At 45.0% G+C, this 23782-nt stretch overlaps 2 protein-coding genes across 6 annotated transcripts; one reads left to right on the top strand and one right to left on the bottom strand.

Moving 5' to 3' along the window:
- The first annotated feature begins 4132 nt into the window (after positions 1-4132).
- On the top strand, positions 4133-10879 carry LOC142962466 (ETS-related transcription factor Elf-2-like). Of its 4 annotated transcripts, none has more exons than XM_076102970.1 (9): positions 4133-4437; positions 5099-5182; positions 6355-6667; positions 6979-7086; positions 8009-8122; positions 8318-8401; positions 8898-9090; positions 9231-9485; positions 9790-10879. In XM_076102970.1, exons 2-9 carry the CDS (start codon positions 5108-5110, stop codon positions 10346-10348), a joined length of 1701 nt encoding a protein of 566 aa, XP_075959085.1. In that variant the 5' UTR covers positions 4133-4437; positions 5099-5107; the 3' UTR covers positions 10349-10879. The 4 variants fall into 4 exon arrangements, with proteins under 4 accessions (XP_075959085.1, XP_075959087.1, XP_075959086.1 ...); XM_076102972.1 differs by having other exon boundaries at positions 8009-8095; XM_076102971.1 differs by having other exon boundaries at positions 8012-8122.
- Positions 10880-11755: 876 nt separating this feature from the next.
- nocta (nocturnin a) lies at positions 11756-23454 on the bottom strand. 2 transcript variants are annotated; one of them, XM_076102976.1, is made up of 4 exons: positions 23379-23454; positions 23043-23259; positions 13802-14080; positions 11756-13324 (listed from the first exon to the last, which is right to left on the bottom strand). In XM_076102976.1, exons 2-4 carry the CDS (start codon positions 23251-23253, stop codon positions 12456-12458), a joined length of 1359 nt encoding a protein of 452 aa, XP_075959091.1. In that variant the 5' UTR covers positions 23254-23259; positions 23379-23454; the 3' UTR covers positions 11756-12455. The 2 variants fall into 2 exon arrangements, with proteins under 2 accessions (XP_075959091.1, XP_075959090.1); XM_076102975.1 differs by having other exon boundaries at positions 23043-23264; positions 23379-23448.
- Between the last annotated feature and the right edge of the window lie 328 nt (positions 23455-23782).

Raw genomic sequence — 23782 nt, forward strand, 5'->3', positions numbered from 1 at the left:
AGAGTCCTGCCAGTACCAGGAAATACCGTTGAACTCGTGCACGCAGTGTATGACGGTCACAGAAATGCATGGCCAGAGTCCTGCTCGTACCCTCGACGTGCGTGAAGTTGCGAGGGCCCGATCAATGCTGCTCGCAGCTTTAATTCATATTTGTTTCCAGTAAGATATTATTGACTTTAAAAGTGACTTTGCTGCTGTAAACATGACTGTTGCTGCTCTACAAACAGTATTTAGTTATATCTAGTGTAAAAATATATTATAATCCTGCTCTGAATTAATTTTATTAAATTATATGTTTTTATAATTAATTATGTAGTCATGAAGACTAACCGGTATTGATAAGAGTAGCTCCTAGCAGTAATACTATCCTAAAGATACCTATCTCTACCTGAAGGACATCGCGTTCTACACACTTAGAGAGGGAAGAGTGAGCTGAGGGGTATTTAGTTGGTTGTAATCTGCAACTCACCACTAGATGGCACTAAATCTCACACACTGCTCCTTTAAAGTTACTGGGAGGAACTTTTAACTGGTAATGAAACAGCCTCCGTTTCATACTGATGCATTTATATGACCTACATAAGTGAAGGAGACCATCAGCTATATAGTTATTCTTCATGCTTGAAATCAGATGAAATCGTCCGGGTTCACTGGAAACTCCTTCAGGTCAGACTCCAGCGGGGCCTCCAGCAGAGACCAGCCCACCATGGACAGACACAGATCCTCCAGCAGAGACCAGCCCACCATGGACAGACACAGATCTTCCAGCAGAGACCAGCCCACCATGGACGGACAAAGATCCTCCAGCAGAGACCAGCCCACTATGGACAGACACAGATCCGGTTTCACTGTTGCCTTCGACCTTGCAGTCGAAAGCTCTGACGGGAGGAGAGCTCGGGGCCTGTCAGCAGCGGCTCCTCCTCTGGCCAGGAGCAGAGCTTAGCTTCGCTGCTCCTCCGATCCCTGCTGCTGATGGGATGGATCCCGCTGGAGGGAAGGGAGGCAGGGGAGAACCAGAACCAGGACTGAGCAGGGCAGACTGTCAAACCCTGCTGCATAAAAACAAGAGCTTTTTTAAAGGGAATCTGGTGCACGGGACCCCCCCCTCACTTTCATCCAGAGGGACTGCCAATATTAACACAGAATGGAAGAAAGGGTATTTTTTGAAGCAGTTTGTTATGATGTGATCATACATTAAAACATTTTTATTATTCTTACCATGCAAGAGGCCACCTGCTAGGTGGACTATCTAATCATTCATACCCATTCATACACCGCAGGCACAGCGGTTCTGGAGGTCAAAGGTCAAGGTCACTGTGACCTCACCTCTAACCCTTTCTCTGGAATGTGTTATGTCTGGAACAACAAATTTCCTCAAATTTAACACAAACATCCACCTGCACTCAAGGGTGAACTGATTAGAATTTGGTGGTCAAAGGTCACCGTTACCCAGTGGTGTATAAAGTATCCAAAAGCCATACTTGAGTAAAAGTAAAGATACCTTACTGGACAATTACTCCGGTAAAAGTGAAAGTCACCTATTCGAATACTACTTGAGTAAAAGTCTTAAAGTATCTGATATTTATTGTACTTAAGTATCAAAAGTAATTTTCTGATATTAAATGTACTTAAGTATTGAAAGTAAAAGTACAAGTAAATGCTGTTAATAAAAAAGCAAAGGGTCAGAATTATGAAGTTTATTCTTTTAATAAGTGCTGTGGCCACCATGACCAAGGACATGGAGCTGTGTTGAAAATAATTGGGTTGGCTGTGATCCATCCAGGAGCAACAATGTTCAACATAATATATTGTACATAAGTATACTTTTGCATATACTATGAACTTATCATCATAATTCTCCGAAAAGCAATATGACACTATGAAGGAGTTGTAACAGTGCGTTTATAAGTATGCTCATTCCGACTAGAGGATGTAGAGGGCAAATGCATAATATTGTGTTCAGCAAAAAATATCCACTTGATGCATCAGGTCAGTGTTTAGAGAAAGGACACCTGCCTTGTAAACTATGGGCCTGATTTGAACACAATAGGCAAAGGTTTTGCTCAAGCTGAATCTGCAATTGGGCGACTGCTACCATCATAACTCCATCTGATCATCCACAAAATGACTCAAATATCAAAACATGATCAATACTAAAGCAGCAACCCAGTCATTACTTGAAACTGAAAAATGTCCTGTTCATCTTCAAAAGAAGTTGGTTTTCAAAATTGAGAGAATTCCGTCTCGCTCTTCTTGGGCTGAAGACTAGTCCTGCGATGCTAAATAGCCTTTCACAGGCCGCTGAGGCAGGTAGAGGTGTGTTCAGCTTCACACACAGCTTGCGCACAGCTGGGAAGGATTTCCCTAATGCTAACCCTAATGCTAACCCTAATGCTGCGCTCTCGCAGCTCCTGTCAATCCTATGGTGTGGTGGCTAACGTTAAGTTAGCTAACATTAGCCAACTAGTGCTGCAATGATTATAGCTAAGATGACTCAAATCAACAAAATCTCACAACTGTCAACACTTCCTCAGCTCACTAACTCGCTAGCGATCCACGGGTGTTGGTCTTCGTCACCACCGTAGATTGTTTTGGTAGTAGCAGGTGCTTCCATTTCTGCTTCCGTCATGAAATCAGTCATCGTAGAGTGGAATTATACTCATGTAGTCGCTCGCTAGCTATAGCATATAGCATCCTGGGCATCACTGGGAATCTAAACACCGCGGCTTTGACAGCACTTGTTTGCAATTGCGCATTAACGTGATTAACCAAAGATTTAACTTGCAAGCTAGGACCACTGATTCACCAAACCTGCTGCTTGCAGTCTCTGTTCCACCACAGTCCCCGACGTTGGTCTCATGATTCATTTGTTTCTAAAGATAGATTTGATTTTGTAGCGAGTAACGAAGGTTTCAGGGGAAATGTATCGGAGTAAAAGTATCAGTTTTCTTTGCAAAATGTAGTGAAGTAAAAGTAAAAGTCAACAGAATATAAGTAGTAAAGTAAAGTACAGATATCCAAAAAAACGACTTAGCTAAGTACAGTAACAAAGTATTTCTACTTCGTTACTATACACCACTGCCGTTACCTCACAAAACACGTTTTTGTGAGAAACAAGTGACAGAGGAGAAATGGCAGAGCGTACATATCTTTACATTACAATTCATAATTAATCTGGAATGTAAACAACGGTTTTTGAGGGAGGTTACACATTTACCATTTACTAGGTCGTGTCGGCTACTTTGCATGTGAATAAGGTGCCAGAGTGCATTAAAAAGCATCAAAATATAGCAGGTTGATTGAAAACATTCCCCGGGGAAGATCCCCCCCAGGTCCACCAGTTATAACTATTCCACACAAATGTTAAGCATTTTTTTGAAATGATACTGACTGCCTGTAGACTTAGATTAACTTTTGGATGTATTGTGGAATGGAACAAAGACTGTGGATTTTGTCCCTCATCTCTTAAATTAGAGGCCTGTAAGAGTATAAGAGGGATGATTATGGCAAGTAAAAACGTTAACGATGTTCGTTTGGGCACCTGGTCGTTGTTTTCAGATGGATTTGAAAAATTGTGAACCTATCCTTTAATAATCACGGCAGGCTAATTAATATGAGCTTTCATGTACCTTACTTGTTCATTAATTGGTATGACTGTTTATGTTAAAAAAGATCACAAAAAAAGAGAAATTCTGAGATAGAAAGTCGAAATTATAAGATTCTTTAAGACAACAGTCATAGAAGCAGCTCTTTGGTATAGGTTACCCTACATTTGACAGAAATGTATTGTGAGTACATTGAAGACTACTTTAAACATGGCTTGACAACAGATGAAATACTTCAATTGCTTGCTGTTTCACGTGGGATTGTACTAAGCAAAGAAGCAGCAAGAAGCAGCTCTGGCGTAGAAAGAATAAAACCGACTTTCCATCTCATATTTCCTCTCTTTTTTTGTATTTTTTTTTTGTAAATTAAAAATAATAATAATGATAACCTTTTTTAATTTTATTTTTATTTATTTTTGCATGCGGAAATGGGCTTCCATACTTACGTGCTTTCTTTCTTACAAAAAAAAAGGCACTTACGAGGTTGCGCCCATTGGTGGGGTTTTGTCGTTGTGACGTCACGGCGGGCCGTGCTCTGACCCGCCTGGATATCCGCTGCAGCGAAGAGGCGACGCGCCGGAAAGCTACAGGGTAGCAAGAAACGAGCTGGAATCAAAACACCACTTAAAGGCTTGCGTCCGCGTCCACTCTTTAGATCCCGGCGCAGGAAGGCGAGAAGTGTCTGCAAAAGTGATTTTGAGGGACGGAGGACGTGCAAACACTGGTTTTATGCGAGCAAAGTAAGCGTTTTGGCCTTGACAGCTCGGCTAACGTTAGGCCCAGCTAGCGATAGCCGCGGAGCTTTTCTTCTGACAAGCAAAAGCAAAACAAGGTAAGGGGGAGGAAACTCATTGCTATAACACACCAGCGAGCTCGGATAGAGCACAACTCCCAATACAGACGTCTTAATTGGGCCACTTGGTCAGTCAGTGACAGTGTACTAAATGTTAAGTGCGGTGTCAATGTTTGCTAGCCGTATGCTAACGTCAAGTGTTTCGAGCTTGTTCGTTAAACTTAATGCTAGCTAGCCATTGCTATGTTATTCGGTGTTGGGCGAAACCATCTTTTACAGGAGAATGCTCTGTTTATTTATTCTTATGGAACGAAATGTGTGAGGTTACGCGACAAAAGTGCATAACGCGAGTAGGAGTAACGTTAGCTAATTTAAGTTGTGTTCGCTAAGTAAGTAGCAGGAGCGTTGACGTTAGCCGCAGAGTTTGTACAGTAGTTGTAGCTACGGACCCGCGCAGGAAGTAAACATGAGCCCGTGTGGTGGAGAGGCTCAGCGGCGTCTGAGGGGATGGACGCGGTTGTAAAAATTAGTCGTGCTGGCATTTTGCCAACGGTACGGTTTTTCTTCTGGATCCTGAATTGCATGCATTTCGTACTAAGTCATGAGAGGAGCCGTGGGGCTTTCACATGATCGACCACAAACACACAAACACACTCCCATCTTCTCCAGCCTGACACCGTGTACTTGTTTGTTTTGGTAGGAATGAGTGATGACCTCTGTGGTGGTGTCAGATGGTGGAGGGAACATAGTGGAGTATGTCACCGTGGTGGAGGAGCCCCAGCAGGTAAGCCCTTACATCCCCACAACAGCTGTCAACAAAGCCAGTTATGTTGGAACAAGACTGAGTTATGAAGGAAGCTATGTAAAAAAATAATCAGAAATGCTTTTGTTGCCAAGTACGTTACACATACAAGGAATGGTGCATAACAATAAACACGGTGCAATAGTATAAGACATAATGGGAAATAGAAAATATGAAAATGTACGATAAAATATGATAAACAGACAAATAAGAGTATGTTAAGACAAGTATGTTATTAACATGTCAATTGTATATTAATAGAGAAGAGTTGTGTATATATAGGCGGTTATTGTCAATGGACTAGCCTATTAATACAGTTTGGTGCTTTTCATATAGGATGGGGGTGGTCCCACTTAAATAAAGGTATGGAGCAAGTATACCTATTGTGATATTAGTATAAACTTGGTCAATAGCAAGACACTAAGCGTCGTACTGGAAAGCTAAATGCAAGAACAAACATAGTCCTGATACCAAAGGCACAAAACATAAATATGTTTTCAGAAAATATGCAGCATTTATTCAGTAATGATAAAATCAGGACAGTATCAGTGTGATAAAATATTCATCAAGTGTACTGCTGCTGATGAAAATTATTTATCATTTCCCAAAATTCTGTGGTCCAAAAGATTTCAAGCCATTTGTTTTACTTTTTTTTTTTTGTACATGCTAGTGAAACAAATGTTTATACTGAATTATATAACACTGACTACGTTTACATGCATACTAATATTCCACTGTTATTCCCAATATGGCAATATTCTGAAGTTGATCTGGGTCCTGTAAACATCATGTTGGATATTCTGAATTCGGCTTTATTCCAAACGGAGCATTTTCCGATTAAGACGTGTGGGATACGCGATATTATTCAGCTTCTATGGGCATTCTTTGGACATGTATCCAGCACATTCAGAATGTGTGCATCAATGAGGCGTGTTAAGACGTCACACTGTCTGTTTACGGCCAGCGCTGTGCGTTGAACACAAACTACGGTTTGAAAAACATATCGCAAAAATAATGAAAGACGGAGGCTGTACTCAGAGTATGTATGGCTACATGTAAACAGAAATATTCATTGTCATTCGGCATGTAAACGGCTCTAACTCGACAAAAACAAAAAAAATCTCACTTTTCTCACATCTTTCCAAACGGTTCAGTGTGAGCAGCAGCACACTGAGGAGGAGGAGGAGGAGGAGGAGGAGGAGGAGGAGGAGGAAGAGGAGGTGGTTGAGCAGGAAATAGTGGCTGTGATCGTGGGAGGCGGCGAGGAGGTGGAGGAAGATGTGCTGGAGGAGGAGGAGGGCGTGTTGCTGCAGGAGGAGGGCTGTCCGGCGGTGATCGTGGAGGAGGTGCCGAGTGCCCAGGTGGAGGAGTGCTACTCAGCACAGGTCCTGGTCTACGATGACGAGACGTACCTGATGCAGGACGTGGCCGAGGAGCAGGAGGTGGTGACAGAGGTGTCCGAGACCGGTAAGGAGTTCTCTGAATCCTATCCCTGTGAAATCCTATTGTGTGAATGAGAAGGGGCAGATTCACTCTGTGTCGTTCACATTGATCTACATTGACGGTACCTGTTGTTGTGTATGACTGCAGCAGACTGCCCTCTACTGGCAGCATCAACGTCTTACTATTTACACCAGATTGCTGGCAACGTGAAGAACAGACGTAACCCAGAGTGAACATTTGAAAGTGGTTGCGGCCGCAGCGCTGTGCTTTTGTGAATGTGACCACGGACGGGATGTTTGAGGAGTCTTGTAGCCTCTCTCTGCTCCTCTTCTCAGTGGAGCTGTCCGGTCATGACATGGTGTGTTTCGACAAAACCTTCGAAGCAGCCGAAGCTCTTCTCCACATGGAGTCTCCTGGAGGACTGCACAATGAACGCAACACAGGTAAACGCACCTCAGCGCTTCCTTCTCTGTGGTTAAGGTTAATGCTGTGTTTCATAAATGATGTCAGCAGCTTTTTAACACTGGGAAACATTGTATATTTTTATTAAAAAAATAGGGCTAGGCGTATGGCCCAGATTTATTTCAGGGTTTCATTTTAAATCAAGGATGGTAACAGTTTATATCACAGTATATTTGTTTTTCCTAAAATGTCAATACAAGTGCTTTTGCATTTCTACCAATCATTACTGAAACAGAAGCGTAGGCTGTGCCAGCGGGGTTTGATTACACCAGAACAGATCAATCGATCGATTGTTAGCGTAGAAAAAGACTGAACAGCAAAGAAAACGAGACCCCACTTCATCAAAACGATTCAGAGTGATGCTTCTTCTCTGAGGAGTTCATCTCTGACCAAGCAGAACTAGTACAGGTACAGCTGCAAAACAAGAGAGCATATTAACCCATGGGCTGCATTCCAAACTGCCTACTACATACTACGCAGTTCATTTTGCATCGTACTCGGCCAGGTTCTAGCCTTTAAACAAGCTCTTAAAGCACCGGACAAAAAACTAAGTCATATGAAAAGTACAAGTTACTGACAGCTGCTCTGAGTGAGGTCGTGCTGGACACACAGAGCTGCAGCTCTTTACAGACAGCAGTGTGAACAAACAGCCAGACCTCACCTGAGCTGTTATTGGCCCGCTGACCAAAGGCCGACGCCCAGAAAATGTCAATTTAAGATGTTTTGATCATATTTTGATCATTATTGGGACCACATGGTTAATCCCTTTTTTTCTGTCCAGGATTGAATAGAGTATACGGTGTGTGTCATGGAGTCTGTCTGGCCCTTTGTCTCGTCCGGTGAGGAACCGACTTGCAGCCGTGAGGCTCCAACTGATATGTGAGTGTGTGTTTTGTCTGACAGCAGAGGATGTGATGATGGAGACGGTGGTGGAGGTGTCTACAGAGTGCGGACCCATAGAGGAGGAGTCCTTCCCCATCCCTCCTGACGGTGAGCCCGCTGTCAAGAGGAAGAGAGGTCAGTGTCACTACAACACACCTCCGAGGCTTAATGTGTGCTGGAGGCCACACAGGTTCTCCATGCCACACACATACACTGTATGAGTCATACTAGATAAGTGCAACAGATAAGTCGGTAACGGTACCACACATGTTTGGACATGAGATCGTGACATGGTGCGTAAAGGCTCCCGTGTATGTGTGATGGGTGCAGGTGGACGCAAGCCCAAGACCAACCAGCCCGCCTCCAACAGCTCCTTTGACCTGGGCATCAAGAAGAGGCCGAGGGAGGGCAAAGGTTAGTGATGCTCAAGTACACTTCTATCCAGATCACCCTGCTCGCTAGAGTGGAGAGTATTAATATTATCAGATACATTTTTGAATCCCACTTAAAGTGACTGTGAGGAACTTGGAACTCGTTGTGAAACAGTCTCGGTCATCATTGTGCTTCTTGGCATATCGTGTTATTGATATACATGTTGTCATGGAATTCAAGACCTGTGTTTTGTATAAAGCCAGTGTGTGATTGTTGTGGAGTATATCTGACAACATCTTGACTACTTTTACTACTCCAAGACGTCCCCTACTGGATGTGAAGGGAGACTCAAAGATATTGTATTTCCACAGCTTTTAAATGAAGCTCTAGAACTAGAACTTTGTGTTTTAGCACATCTTTAAGTCCATTAATATTCAATGTGTTCGGTAGAGTCTCTCTATATAAAAGTCTTCTACGTTGCATAGCAACTTGTGAGCTTCTGTATTTCATGTTGGTGTGCTCCGTTTCCCCCCCCAAGGCAACACCACCTATCTGTGGGAGTTCCTGCTGGAGCTGCTGCAGGATAAGAACACCTGTCCCAGGTACATCAAGTGGATGCAGAGGGAGAAGGGCATCTTCAAGCTGGTCGACTCCAAGGCCGTCTCCAAGCTGTGGGGGAAACACAAGAACAAGCCTGACATGAACTACGAGACCATGGGGAGAGCCCTGAGGTCAGCCCGTCCTCCCCGCAGACACCCGATCCTTTAGTAGTCCTGAGCAGAGTCCGTCTCTGTGCTGTCTGACAGCATAGCTCTGATGTTGCCTGTGTGTGTGTGTGTGTGTGTGTGTGTGTGTGTGTGTGTGTGTGCAGGTACTACTACCAGCGCGGCATCCTGGCCAAAGTGGAGGGACAGCGGCTGGCCTACCAGTTCAAAGAAATGCCCAAGAACATCCGAGTGATCGATGACGAGGAGGACGGAGACGAGGTGGAGGACAGCGAGGGCGTGGTGTCTGGCCAGCTACCTGATCACCAGCACGGCACAGCCAGCCTGGGCACCAACGCTCCCGCTGCCACGCAGCCTCAACATACCTACATCACCGTCATCCCCAGCAACGCCACCACCAGGTCTCTGCTCCTTGTCTGTGCCCGTATGAAAGGGATCATGTTAACTTTTGAATGGTAGTTTATGGACCACAGTGTTTTGTGAAACCATCACATCACATGTCAAATATGCTTCTGATCTGGTCTAGTGTCCCAGTTAGAACAGTACAGAGACCCTGGAAGGGAAGCAGCTAAATGGAACTCAGCCACCTTTCCTTTTCATGACGCCTGTGCTTCTCTGACTGCGTTGTGTCAGTCACAGCTGTAGTGAAGTGTTGCAGCTGAGCAGAGGTGTAACCATTCACCCTCCCTGTGCTTCTCCCTGCAGGTCCATCCGAGCCATGCCGCTCGTCATGACCAACTCACTGGGTCAGATGACGATTAACTCCTCCTCCATCCTCACCACTGCCGCGGGGGTCCCGGTAACGGTGGCCAACGCCTCCGCCGGCGCTCCCCCGAAACTGGTCATCCAGGCTCTGCCCACCATGCTGCCCCACGGCTCCAAAATGGGGGAGAAGATCACCATCATCACCATCCCAGCCAGCCAGCTCGCCACGCTGATGCAGGCCAACCCGTCGGGCCAGATCGCGCAGCTCTTCCAGGCTAAGCCCGTGGCGACGCAGTTGGCGCTCGGTGCCGCCGCCAAACAGGCCGCCGCCGCCGTCTCCACCATCCAGCTGATGGCAGGCCGGCAGACGCCGCACCTCATCCTGGCTAAGCCGGCGGCGGTGGCCCAGCCGCTGCCGCAGCTCTCTATATCGGTCGCCCAGCCTCACCCCGCCCCACCCAAAACCCCCACCCAGCCCTCCAAGCCCCCCAGCAGTCAGCCTGAAGCAGCAGCAGTCGAGGCTCCACCAGCAGAATCAGCAGAAAGCACTTCTTCCTGAGCGCCCCAGGGGCCCTCTGGTGGGGTACAGGAAGTGACTGTTGACACTGCTGAGGAAGTGCAGGACACATCCCCCCCCCACCCACCCACCCACCCACCCTAGTCACAGAGCAGAGCTGCTCTCTGATTGGCTCAGACTATGGAGCTGGTGAAGCCTCACAATGGATTAAAGGGACACGGACGCACACACAGACCCTTCGGAGCTCAGGAGACATGGGCAGCCTTAGATTGTAAATGGAAAAAACTCGTTTTTGTAATCAAACGTAATATGTCGAGACTTGTAAACAGAAATGTAAAAAGCTTTTTTTTTGATACTCAGCGGGTATGCATCAGTCCAGTCCTTCATGTCTTTGTTTCATTCTAACGGTTTGTCTGTTTTTTACAGTTCATAAAAAGGGAGTGAAAGATAAAAGAACTAAATGATGTGCTCCACATCGGAAGGATAATATACTATTTTTTTTCCTTTTACTATCATTGTATTGACGTAGATTTTACTGAAATGTGTATTATAAAAAAAAATGACAAATGTGAATTGAGACCGACTGAAGTTGTCTTTTTCAGCCATCTTTAGTGGCAGTTTTAGTGCTTTTAAATTAAAGAGTGCTGTCACAAAGCTGCTAATAGCTTTGTATGCTTTGTATGCTTAGTGTACAATTTCAGAAAGTCCTGACGGCAAAGAAACACATGAGATGCGATCTATGCAAACCGGATCCAAAACAAGCACAGCATTGGGGGGGGGGCCCTTCAGCCCGGGTTCAGTACTCCCTGCTGTGGGAGTGAGGTTAGCTGCTGGTCTGAGCAGGCCGAGATGCTATGACTCTCATACTATGACTTATCCAACACAATACTATTTTGACATACTGTGTATGTTTAATGACATTTTTTACTACTTTTGTTTTTGTATACTTGACTTTTTATAATTGGACATACTTTAGTCTGACTTTCACCACACTGTTTCCACATATACTGTGACTTGTTATGACTTTATTTAAACAGCTATACTATCACTTTTTATAACTTTGGAATAAATTATTTGATTTTTTTTTTTTGACATGCCATAATGTGACCTTTCATGAAATACTATGACTTTTTTTGACATTACTGTGCATTATTGTAATTATAATACTTGACTCTTTTTAGACATACTATGATACTATACTGTGGCTTTTATATGATGTTTTGGCATACGATATGTCATTTATTTTTAAATACTATACTCCGACTTTGTTGAAATCCTGCAGCTTCACCTGAAACTCCTTCAGCAGCAACCAGCCCATCGAGCACAGAGCCAGCTGCGGGGCCCCTCCTCCAGCCAGGGGCCCAGCTCCTTCTCGCTGCTCCCCCATTCCTTTTGTTTACAGGGGCCGCCAATACCAGCACAACATTTAAATGAAGTAGACTTTGTACATTATTCTTACTTTTATGTTTATTGTCATAATTAAAGAGCAGTCTTGAGAGTTGATAACATGCTGAAACAAATGAACAGAACTCCTCAACCTTGACTTCTACAGCTAGGATGTCAGCAAGAATAAAAATAACAGTAAAAATAACTATTTTTATATATATATATATATTAACATTTCTCCTCATTGTAGTCACAGGAACAACATTGTCTAACTGCAGAACTGTCGTCAATGACTTTAATGCAAAATAATTCATTTAAAAACTAGGATGAATTGTTGATTGTTTAACCAAAAGATAGAAAGTATAATGGAATAAATTAATGTAATAACAGTCGGTTTGCAGAGGTCAAAGTTCAACAGATGAAGCACATAGCTGCCGTTTCAGCTGCAGTTACCGACAGGCTCCTCCTCAACACAAGTCAGTGGATCGAATCTCAGTTATTGCTAAAACTACAAGTAGTTTTTCAATCAGATGTGATGATCTTCTAATATTCCACGTTGTGACTCGTTAAATAGCAACAGTACAGAAAGTGGTTCGTATCTCATGATTGCAAATTATTCACAATCCAATCAGATTTCCCTCCATCCGGTAGATGACGTCCCGTTCACTCTCCTCTCTCTGGTCTGCAGTGGAGGTGGACTATTGTTCCCAGCAGTCTCCTCCCTCAGTGCATCTCTTGGTCCAGGGCTGCTGTGATTGGCAGCCTACATCAACCTATGGGGCTCCTCCCTGAAGCTGACGTCACAGAGCAGGGATAGATGGTCAGAGGGGTAGTGGTAGGAGGGGAGGCGGTCTGGGCCGATCTGCTCCTCTGTGGGGATGTCCAGCAGGCGCTGCACACTCAAAGCATCATGGGTATACCAGATGTAGTCCAGGGTGCTGCAGCTCTCTCCGGAGGGGCGGATCTTCCACGTGGTATAGGCCGGCTCCATCTGTCCGTCGGAGCTCAACAGCTTGTACGCCGAGTTCAGGCCGAGAGCGGAGGAGCTGAACCGCCGGTACACGTCCTCCGAGGGCTCTGCGTTAAAGTCCCCGCACACTACCAAAGGGATGCCACCGGACTCCGCCTCCTTCTGGCTGCCGCCGCCACATTGGGACGTTATGCTGCGCAAACTCTGCAGCAAGTCGGCACCCTGAGCACTCCGCAGTCTCTCCCAGCCGCTACGAGCTTTCAGATGGGTGACAGCAACGCACAGCCGTCGGCCAGTTCCCCGGCACTTCAGCGTCTGGACGATGGCCACCTGGTTGGTGGGCAGCATCATGGCCGACAGCCGCAGGTGAGCCGTGGCCTGGAGGGAGAAGCGCGAGTGGCGGTAAAACAGAGCGCAGCCGTCGGGGCCGTTATTCTGCTCTACATCCAGACAGGGAGACCAGGGCTTGGCCAAGAAGCTGCCTTGGTAGCCGAGGCTGGCCATGATTGGCTGAAATGTGTCGTAGTAGTGGTCTACTTCCTGCAGGCACAGGATGTCTGGGCGGTAGGTGAGGATCTCCTCCAGGATCAGGTACTTCCTCTCCTGCCAGTTGAGAGCATCCAGCGGACAGCGGGTGAACCCGTCCTTCCCCTCACCGAGAGCTGGAGAGAGAGAGAGAGAGAGAGAGAGAGAGAGAGAGAGAGAGAGAGAGAGAGAGAGAGAGAGAGAGAGAGAGAGAGAGAGAGAGAGAGAGAGAGAGAGAGAGAGAGAGAGAGAGAGAGAGATTCATTTTAATGCTTCATTCATTCATTATCATTATCAGCAGTGCTTTCAGCTAAATGGTAATACATCTTCATTTAGTGTGTCAGCAGAATTAGCATAATAACCAAGTGACTGAGAGGTGCATGAATGTCTGAACCAAAGCTGATGGCAATACATCAAATAGCCGTCAAGATATTTCACTTCAAAGGGATCACCTAAATCAGCTGGATTTACCCTCTGAGGACCATGAATGAATTTCAGTCTGGACTGACCGACAGCGGAGCTGTTGGCATAGTAACCTAAATAACCGCTACATTTCTACATGTCACTGGAGTCCTCACAAATCACAAAGTTGTAGTTTATCCACAGATGTCTACCTTGTGCCAGTATATTCCACTGCATGATCCGTATGGGGGGGTTAAGCTTGTGGTGGCAGGGCGCCATGCCGCTGGGACGGACCAGGTCTCGATGCGGCCTGGCCGGACGCCCCTGCAGGGCCTCTTCACACTCTCTGAGCAGCTGGTCCGGGTCACTCTCGACCACGTCCTGGTCTGGGTTCTCCTCTGGGTACGGGTCCGACTGGTCCAAGGGGGCGCTGTTCAACGACTGGGCCAAAGTACCAAACAACCTGCTGCCGCTGCCACCCATTGGACAAACTGATGAAGGGAAACAAGGGACACATATGTGTGAACATTAAATGGGCTTTGTGTAGGTGTGGCAACAACAGGCGCCAGAGTTTCTGAAGATCCTGCTTTGATTCTTCTCGGTGCCATTTTCATATTGTGTCACACTACCCATGAGGCTTTGAGTGAGTGAGTGAGTGAGTGAGTGAGTGAGTGAGTGAGAGAGAGAGAGAGAAAATGGGATTGATTAGAAAGATCGACCGGAGTCTCTCTGGTGTCAAAAACAACCTTTACCCCACTAACCCAACCGGGCAGGAAGAGGAGTAGCATGAGCACCACTGAACTGAGAGAGCGTACATCTCCACTGCCAACATTAATGAAGATATGCCAACAGTCAGCACAAAGGTTGTGTTGCTTTATGGGGACTTTGGCAGTCACAGAACATACTCACTGATGGCTGACTGCTGGACCTGGTCTGTTCAACAAAGTCACATCACCTCTACATAAACGGCTAGCAGGGAGCTCCATCTTTAGACGGGCTATGTGGTAGAATGTTAAACAGAGGGTCATACATGCTCTTCTGTCTCCACACCAGTATCTACAACACTTTGCTGTTGTCCCAGTGACATCTCTCAAGGTTCTCGTATTCTATGGTGGTGCGTTTTATTGTTTGTGACACATTAGTAACTCTGCTTGGGTGAGTATTTGAGACGAGACAAGATGAGCTTTAGATTGAGGTCTCGACCATATCCAAGTGAACCAAACTACGTCCAGCCCAATACCTCGACCAGAAGCTCTCCGACCTTAAAACCAGTGTGAAATGGTCTGCTGTCTGCACCTGTACATGTAGTGTAGTGATACTATAGGATAGCTACGGAACAACAGGGAGACTAATGGAAAAACTAGCTGAACATAGTCTCTCCCCTGAATGAATTCCATGCAACTCCTTTGATGACTTTTCTACAAGCACAACTTTGGGAAACCCAGCCTCAACCTTTACTCAAAGGTTTCAGAAAGACTCTTTCACATGACCCAAAGTTCTATTAAAGGCCAACTCAAAAACCAGGACATGGCCCACACAGCCATATGTGTGTGTGTGTATCAATGTAGAGGCCCATAGTGCTGAGTATCACAAAGAAGCCCTCACTGGTCAGGAGCCTATGTGATCTTTGACTGTTGATTCCTTTCCGTTGTTCGGGATATAAAGCGTTGTCTACAAAACCCCCTTTTTGTCCTTTCAACAGATGCAACCAGCTGTTTTGAAGCTTTGCTGAGATAAAATGAGAGAAGTTCATCTTTCTATCAGGGACTATCTGAATGCTTTCAGACACTCTGTGCCTGTGGTAGCAATTAGAGTCTGTAGGCTACCCAGGCCAACTGGGTTTGCATTGCTTTCCCCTGGTCTCCACATGCTTCTTATTGGAATCAGTCACTGCGTATTGGTGTTTCTTTCTTTGTCAACAGAGCATTTCTCTGTATGCATGAGGAACAGTTTGGTCCTAATCTCCTGAGTATCACAAAGTAACCTGTTGTGGAAAATTAATGCTGAATAGATTTCAAACTCTTAGCCCAGGGATGGCCCTGCAAATTGTCCCAATGACGTGTTTTTACTCTCTGATCAGACATCTTCACAACCTCCACTCGTCTCAAATGATTTTGTCTAAAATGTACTCTTCCTGTTTTGTCTCCATTTACCACTAGCCTAGTGTGTGTATGAGTGCGTGTAAGATGTGGATGAGGACGTTTCCATTGAATAAGGAAGTGGGTTTTTAATAAGAATAGGCATGTTGTCTAACAAGTGGGGATGGCAGGGTTATCTGCCCAGCCCCCCCCCCCCCCCCCCACACACATGACATGTGAGCTCTGGCTGAGGATGGAGGGAAGAGAAAGACGTATCTACTGGTCCATCTGTGAGTCAGTAGAAGTACAACTGCACTGGGCTGCAACCAACAATCATCAATGAAACTATTACTTTAGGCTTAATCATTCAGCATACACAATGACGAAACTGCTCCACCACTGAGCCACACTATGATTTTTAAGTCGTGATGACATCATTTAAACTAAGCTGAAGAGGCTCTACTTGCTTTGAGTAGGCTAGTTCACAATGACAATGCTAACATGCTTATTTTCAGACTGTAGTGTTCACCATTGTTGCCACCTTAGTTTAGCATGCTAACATTAGCCAATTTTGTCACAACTGAAAGTCCCATGTAAGCCGTAGAGGAACAACTTTAAAATACTTTGAACATTGAACTCATCACTTACAGCGCGAGGGGTTTCATGGCATTCCATTCAACATGAAGATATTCCAGTTAAATTGTCCTTCAGCCTACCAACCGACCTCCTGACTCATCCCTAGAAACACGGCAGCTCGACTACAAAGCTCTCAATAAAACACAACGCTAACCGCGTCCTCAGCTATGAGCACACAATCAGCTCAGCTCCACTCCAACACTGTCAACTACACTACAAGCAGTGTCTCTTTGTCACGTCAGGCTAACATCACCTGTAGCAAACAATGCAGGGTTTTTCCCGACTCAAATGAGGCGGAGCTGGTATCATCCTGATCATGTGCGCACACACACACACACACACACACACGTGGAATTTCACATGACATGGTTAAGCTGTTTGAGATTGAGAAAATGACCATGAATACTGATAGACACAACTCCTAAAAACGACTTTATTTCAACCAATGCATACTTCTAGACCTTTGTAAGATAACCTAGCCCTTTGTCTAATTATAGATCTGAAATATTTTACGACCTAATTTGAATCATTTGCTTTCATCAGTAGGCCTCCCTTGTTTACATACTTTCCACGGTTGTAAACAGATGCACACATGGTCATGTTTATGACAGCTGTCAATATTAGGCTTTAATAAAGCATCAGAGTAGAAGACTAATAATGAGCTGCTTCTGAAGTGATTCTTTTCCGTCTTGGCTCCCACTTTGCTGCGGTCTGTAGCCAAACCCAGGCAGCTCTGCTACTCCTCTTTGGCAGCTCATTTCCTGGTCCACTGGTTATGATACAGTGAAAGCACGTCGGTGCAATGCTGCTGCCGTCACAACAGACAGAAATCCATAACCTGCAATGGGATGACCTCATCCGACTCAAGAACATCCTCGTGCTTTAACTTCATACATAGCTACGTCTGGATGCTGATCAATTCCACCGTGACAATATAATCAGTCACATTGCAGATTTGATTTAACTGGTGGTGACAATACAACACCAACATATACTTGAATGAACCAAAATGGATGAAGGACACACACACACACGTATACATACACAGTCTTCAGTCTGGTTATCCACCTAATGCTGTCCTCTCATCCCTTGCTCTTGGTGGGAGTGCGAGCAGACAGAGTGCTGGACGTGGCTCTGGAGGGACAGTGTGACTCTCATGAGACCGTCACAGAGAGGAGGGGGACTCAGCCATGAACCGGCCTATTCAAGAACGCTCTCCCCTCTGCCTCAAGTAACAGAGTGAGAGCCAACGCAGCAAAGGAAATCCAGGGAGCCCACGCAGTAAACTGGAATGCCGGTCAACAATGAATAGCCACATTCTCTTTGTGTGGTCATTCTACATTCATCACCACCGGGAGAGAAGGCAGGAGGGCCCTGCTTCCCAAAATGCCAACAGCCAGTACACGGAAAACATTCTGGATTTGTCCTCCTGTGAACATACTTGTTCTAGTAACAAGTGCAGTGTGTCTGTCTTCTTCCTCTGTTCCATAGAGCTCCATTAAAAGGCTTCAGTGAGCCTCACTGCCGTTCCTTCATCTCCACCAACACACCCACTGTACTTTAGTTGGACTCCATCCCTACACACACCGTCCTGCTGCCACAAACACTCACTAGAGCACCAAATGTGGATTAATCTGCCGCTCAAAACAGTCCCCTTCAAAAGCACCATTTCTTCCTGTTTGATAAAAACTACAGTGACCAGCTGTTGTTTTTTTGTTTGTTTTTTAAAGTATTGATCCTTTAAAAAAGAAAAAACATCAGTGCCTCCAGTGAATTACCTAAAGACTTTCCAAGATGGTTTTGACGCACTAGCGGGTCCTCACATCTCTAAAAAACACCAAATGATTATTTGTAATCTAAATGTTTACTTACTTGCTCTCTCAGATGTGGGCTGATGTGAAATGCATGCTGGGATACTTCATACAGGTTAAAACGGGATGAGCAGAAACACTTGAAGCGTACTGGGCTAAAAAGCAGATAAGAAGTTCAGACAGGCGTCACACTGAGAATAAAAACACGTGAACGGGAGAATTCATTCACCACACTCTGGGTAGAACAAGCCACAGTAACAGACAAGTGTTGCTGACAAAGTGACTTGTATCTGTATTCATTGAGCACCATTATTGCCCTCATACTGTGGCCTTTTCTCCGTGCCAAAGAAAGAAAGCACGTGGTGGCAGAAGTCCACTTCCAGGACTGAGGAATACTCAGTAGTGCTGTTGAATAATAGGCCAGACTGTGCTGGGTGCTGCTGGTTACACAGAAGGATCAAATTCCAAGTCAACGTCTCCTCTGCTGTGCAAACTCATGACAACTCACTGAATCACTAGCGTGTCCTGTTAGATTAAGTGGTACAGAATTAAATACAAATGACAATATTCAGACAGAGTTTTACACCATGCATGTATGAAGGGTACTGGATCCAGTGTTGGAGGCCGGTCCCGGGTCATTCCTAATAAAACTGCTCAGTGGGGCATAAAACTAAAAGATTAACTTCCAAATAGAATTCAGAATTCAAATCTTCTGGGAATCTTCCACATTCACAGCCCATGGAGCGTTTCCTTCTTCAGATGAACGGAGGAAGGAACATAACTCAGCTATCAGTGCGCGTGTAAACTGTTAGGACCTAATGATTTAAATCACAGATATGCATGTGTTCATACCGGGAAGTTGATTCACCTCAAAAGAAATGATCTCTTTCTCAATATACAGGTGCTGGTCATATAATTGACATATAACTGACAACTAAGGAAAATCCCAAATTCAGTATCTCAGAAAATTAGAATATTGTGAAAAGGTTCAATATTGAAGACCCCTGGTGCCACACTCTAATCAGCTAATTAACTCAAAACACCTGCAAAGGCCTTTAAATGATTTCTCAGTCTAGTTCTGTAGGCTACACAATCATGGGGAAGACTGCTGACTTGACAGTTGTCCAAAAGACGACCATTGACACCTTGCACAAGGAGGGCAAGACACAAAAGGTCATTGCAAAAGAGGCTGGCTGTTCACAGAGCTCTGTGTCCAAGCACATTAATAGAGAGGCGAAGGGAAGGAAAAGATGTGGTAGAAAAAAGTGTACAAGCAATAGGGATAACCGCACCCTGGAGAGGATTGTGAAACAAAACCGATTCAAAAATGTGGGGGAGATTCAGAAAGAGTGGACTGCAGCTGGAGTCAGTGCTTCAAGAACCACTACGCACAGACGTATGCAAGACATGGGTTTCAGCTGTCGCATTCCTTGTGTCAAGCCACTCTTGAACAACAGACAGCGTCAGAAGCGTCTCGCCTGGGCTAAAGACAAAAAGGACTGGACTGCTGCTGAGTGGTCCAAAGTTATGTTCTGTGATGAAAGTAAATTTTGCATTTCCTTTGGAAATCAGGGTCCCAGAGTCTGGAGGAAGAGAGGAGAGACACACAATCCACGTTGCTTGAGGTCCAGTGTAAAGTTTCCACAGTCAGTGATGGTTTGGGGTGCCATGTCATCTGCTGGTGTTGGTCCACTGTGTTTTCTGAGGTCCAAGGTCAACGCAGCCGTATACCAGGAAGTTTTAGAGCACTTCATGCTTCCTGCTGCTGACCAACTTTATGGAGATGCAGATTTCATTTTCCAACAGGACTTGGCACCTGCACACAGTGCCAAAGCAACCAGTACCTGGTTTAAGGACCATGGTATCCCTGTTCTTAATTGGCCAGCAAACTCGCCTGACCTTAACCCCATAGAAAATCTATGGGGTATTGTGAAGAGGATGATGCGAAATGCCAGACCCATCAATGCAGAAGAGCTTAAGGCCACTATCAGAGCAACCTGGGCTCTCATAACACCTGAGCAGTGCCACAGACTGATCGACTCCATGCCACGCCGCATTGCTGCAGTAATTCAGGCAAAAGGAGCCCCAACTAAGTATTGAGTGCTGTACATGCTCATACTTTTCATGTTCATACTTTTCAGTTGGCCAAGATTTCTAAAAATCCTTTCTTTGTATTGGTCTTAAGTAATATTCTAATTTTCTGAGATACTGAATTTGGGATTTTCCTTAGTTGTCAGTTATAATCATCAAAATTAAAAGAAATAAACATTTGAAATATATCAGTCTGTGTGTAATGAATGAATATAATAGACAAGTTTCACTTTTTGAATGGAATTAGTGAAATAAATCAACTTTTTGATGATATTCTAATTGTATGATCAGCACCTGTAAGTCTATGGGGGAAAGGCATCGCGTGACTGACCCGGACCTTGTAGTTGCACTGTTTGGCCACTATGTACACTCTGCATCAAAGCCTGGCTCTCTTCCTGGGGGCTCGGTAACCTCAGCCATCAGATCAGTTGGATGTTTTAGTTTGAGTGCTGTTGTGTCGACACTGCCAAGCTAACTCAAGTGGAAGATAATGGGCCTGAAGGGTTGATGTACACATAGTATGCACTCCCTTGATCCATGTCTTGGTGATCATGTAACTCACCCTGAGCTCCAATCCCATTACCAATGGTAAAGACCTGCATGTTGGATTAAGAGTTTTAGCCTCTATTACAAAGGCTAACCCAAGGCCCCGTTTTTGCTGACCCAGGCCATGTGAGGATGTTCATGCATGTGCACGGTTATGAAAGGAGAGACTTGACCCATTTCCTTGTGACGATAACTTAAATAGAGAACCCATTGACCTGGTTAGACCTGCTTTAAGACTTTGACTCAAACCACGGGTCCTGACTGGCTCACGTTTCACCTGCACAAGTTGAAGGCCAATCCTCCGTTAAAAATCAGGCTTCCTTTAGACAGTCATATTTGTTACAGTAAATACTGCCTGTCGAATGTAAAAGCCAAGCACTGACATTCTTCTGGTTGGGTTTCGCCAGCTGTTTTCAGCCATGCTTTCCACCCGCTTAACTCTTCTTTGATTCTCCCCTGGGTTAGGGACCAACTTTGGTGCATCAGGGCTCCAGACTACAGCAGAAAATAGACCGTTTTTGTAGAGTGCCCCCTAACCCTGCTAAATTCAAATGCACGAGCAAGCATTGAGGAGGGATGGAGCACCAATTGGCGTCTGATCTGGTGTCTGTGTCGGGGAAATGGAGAACCGGTTGCGTAGTGTAAACTCGGCACAGACAGACAAGGAGGCCTCCTCTTATTCATTTAATTTATTTCTAAGAAACTGATGAGCATATCTCTGGTAAACACAAGAGTGAAAGATATGCTTTTGTGTGATTATTTGTGGAGAAAACTCACTTTTACAGATCCGTCGATTAAATCAAGGAATCAATTAATGGACGAAAGAGTCAGAAGGATAAGAACTGGATTGCTAAATTTGCCTTATCAACTTAAACAGCTGCCCCAACATGTTGCTATTGCAGTTATAAATAATATTTAATAAAACAATATCAAACCGTTCTGTTGCTTTAACCCTCGCCCTTGTGTGACCTTGACCTAAATCAGCTGTCTGTGTCTGCTGCCGCGTTATGTCAAACCTCTCCTCCTCGCAATGCAAGACGATGGTGTACACATGGAGCTGCACTGATCTGCAACAAGGTCAATGATGTGCGTTGACTCATGCTGGTTGAGAAGTGCAGTGTCAGAGTTTTGCAGGCTGCTTGAACAGATTAGCAGACAGAGGTAACTGCTTAAGAACACGGAGAACATCCTGTATCTCCGTTTCAGAGAAGGATAAATAGAAGGGCCTCAGTATAGGCACTGTGGCTGAAGAAATGGGTGTTTTATGATGTTTAATGTGAGCTTTTCTTCTGTTTGAATGAAAACTGAAACATTTAATCAACTCATTGATAAGTCGATCAAATCAAAATGACGGTTTTCATCGAGTGAAAAAGGCCACAAATGTGCTGTTTGCAGCATCTCAAATGTGGATATCTGCTGCTTTATCTTATAGTAGCAAACTGAATTCCAGCCCACGTAAAAGTACATTTGGGTACTTGTCGATACTGAGGACCAATTAATAATACCATTACAGTTCTAACTTTGACACATCTTTTATGTTCATCAGATTTACGACTGTAACAGATTAAATATACAACACAATGTTGTTAATGACATTTTAATATTCAACTTTGTGTTTTCCTGAAACAAGCAGAGCACAGTTCTTTGCAGTAGGGATGTTAATAATTAACAGTTTTGCCGTGCGATCAGGTAAACAGTTAAAAGACTTATTACAAAACTCAGAGGAGCGGCTCGTCTCTTACAGGACAATAACCTCGCTCCAACACTGATTGGTTCTTTGGAGACTTAAGTGGCTGCATGTGTCCACACCACGGCTGCTTGCCATCTCTGACCGCTGAACTGGGACCTGTTTAGCTCAAACACTGCAGCTGGCTGTGAATGACTGGTTATATTGACTGGATACACCAGTTTGTGTATCAGGTTGTCGTTGCAACCGGGCGGCTTGCCGTAAAGTGGTATCGCCACAATCTGTTCCAACGTCCGTCAGGAGACGGAGCAGGCTGTCCGCTCAGAGGAAGATGAGTGGACAATAAGATGAGTGGACAATAAGATGAGTGGACCACGTAACCAACCAGCCTGTAAATACAGTGAGGAGTTCTACTTCTAAATGTATCACTGTCAAAAAAGTTGCCCCCACAAAACAACGCCAAATATTTTAGAATCATTATGGTAATGAAGAAGAGCATAGTTGCTAAAAAAATAAATCAGCTTGTGTCAATATTTCACACTTATTTGACCGAAAGATATAATGATGGAGGAGTAGGCGTTATTACTACTGAGGAGTGAAGTACCTGGTGCTGCCCCAGTGAGGGGTGTCTCGTTCGGCTTCAGTTGGGGACAGGGCCCTTTGACTCCCTCTCCACCTCCTCGTCCGACACCGGAGTGACAGTACCGTGTTCCCGCCGGGGCTGAGACCGCTGCCGGTGTCCTGGCGGTCGGCCCCCCTCGCGAGGACACACACAGCTGGCTCAGAAAAGCCGAACAGCGACGAGCTGGATTCATTCCTTACTGTACTGAGTGTAACGGAGAAAGAACTGTTAGTTCCGGCACAGTGCTGCTGTCTTTTCACCTCTACTAAAGAAACTGAGCCATTTATTAAACCAAAAACTTGAGAATGTCCTTCTTACACGCGGCTCACTGCTGTACCTTCCTTTTTGTCTCTGTGCTTTTGAAGGTAACAGAAACCCGGAACCGGCAAAAGTTACATCATTTTTCTCGTGTGTCACGGAACTCCGGCAATTGAGGGTTGGGCCAAAGATGGACTCGTCCATTATGCTTTACTATTGACACAAACATACGTTGGAGTTCACTCCATACTATAAGAAGTGAAATAGCCTCGTGGGAAATCCACTTGACTGTTACTTTTCCTTCGCAAACGGCATTTTAAGTCTACAATTTTAAAAAGCAACATAAGTGATCCCCCTCTTGCCACCAGTGGCTCGTGCCGCACTAACTTATAGGCGGGAACCTGCCAGAAGAGGGTGTTGACTTTCCATAAACAAGCCAATCAGCGTTCAGATCATTTGTTAGA

The sequence above is a fragment of the Anarhichas minor genome, unplaced genomic scaffold (genome assembly GCF_050575085.1).
Source record: "Anarhichas minor isolate MPS153535 unplaced genomic scaffold, ASM5057508v1 ptg000028l, whole genome shotgun sequence".
In the NCBI taxonomy this organism is placed as follows: Eukaryota; Metazoa; Chordata; class Actinopteri; order Perciformes; family Anarhichadidae; genus Anarhichas; species Anarhichas minor.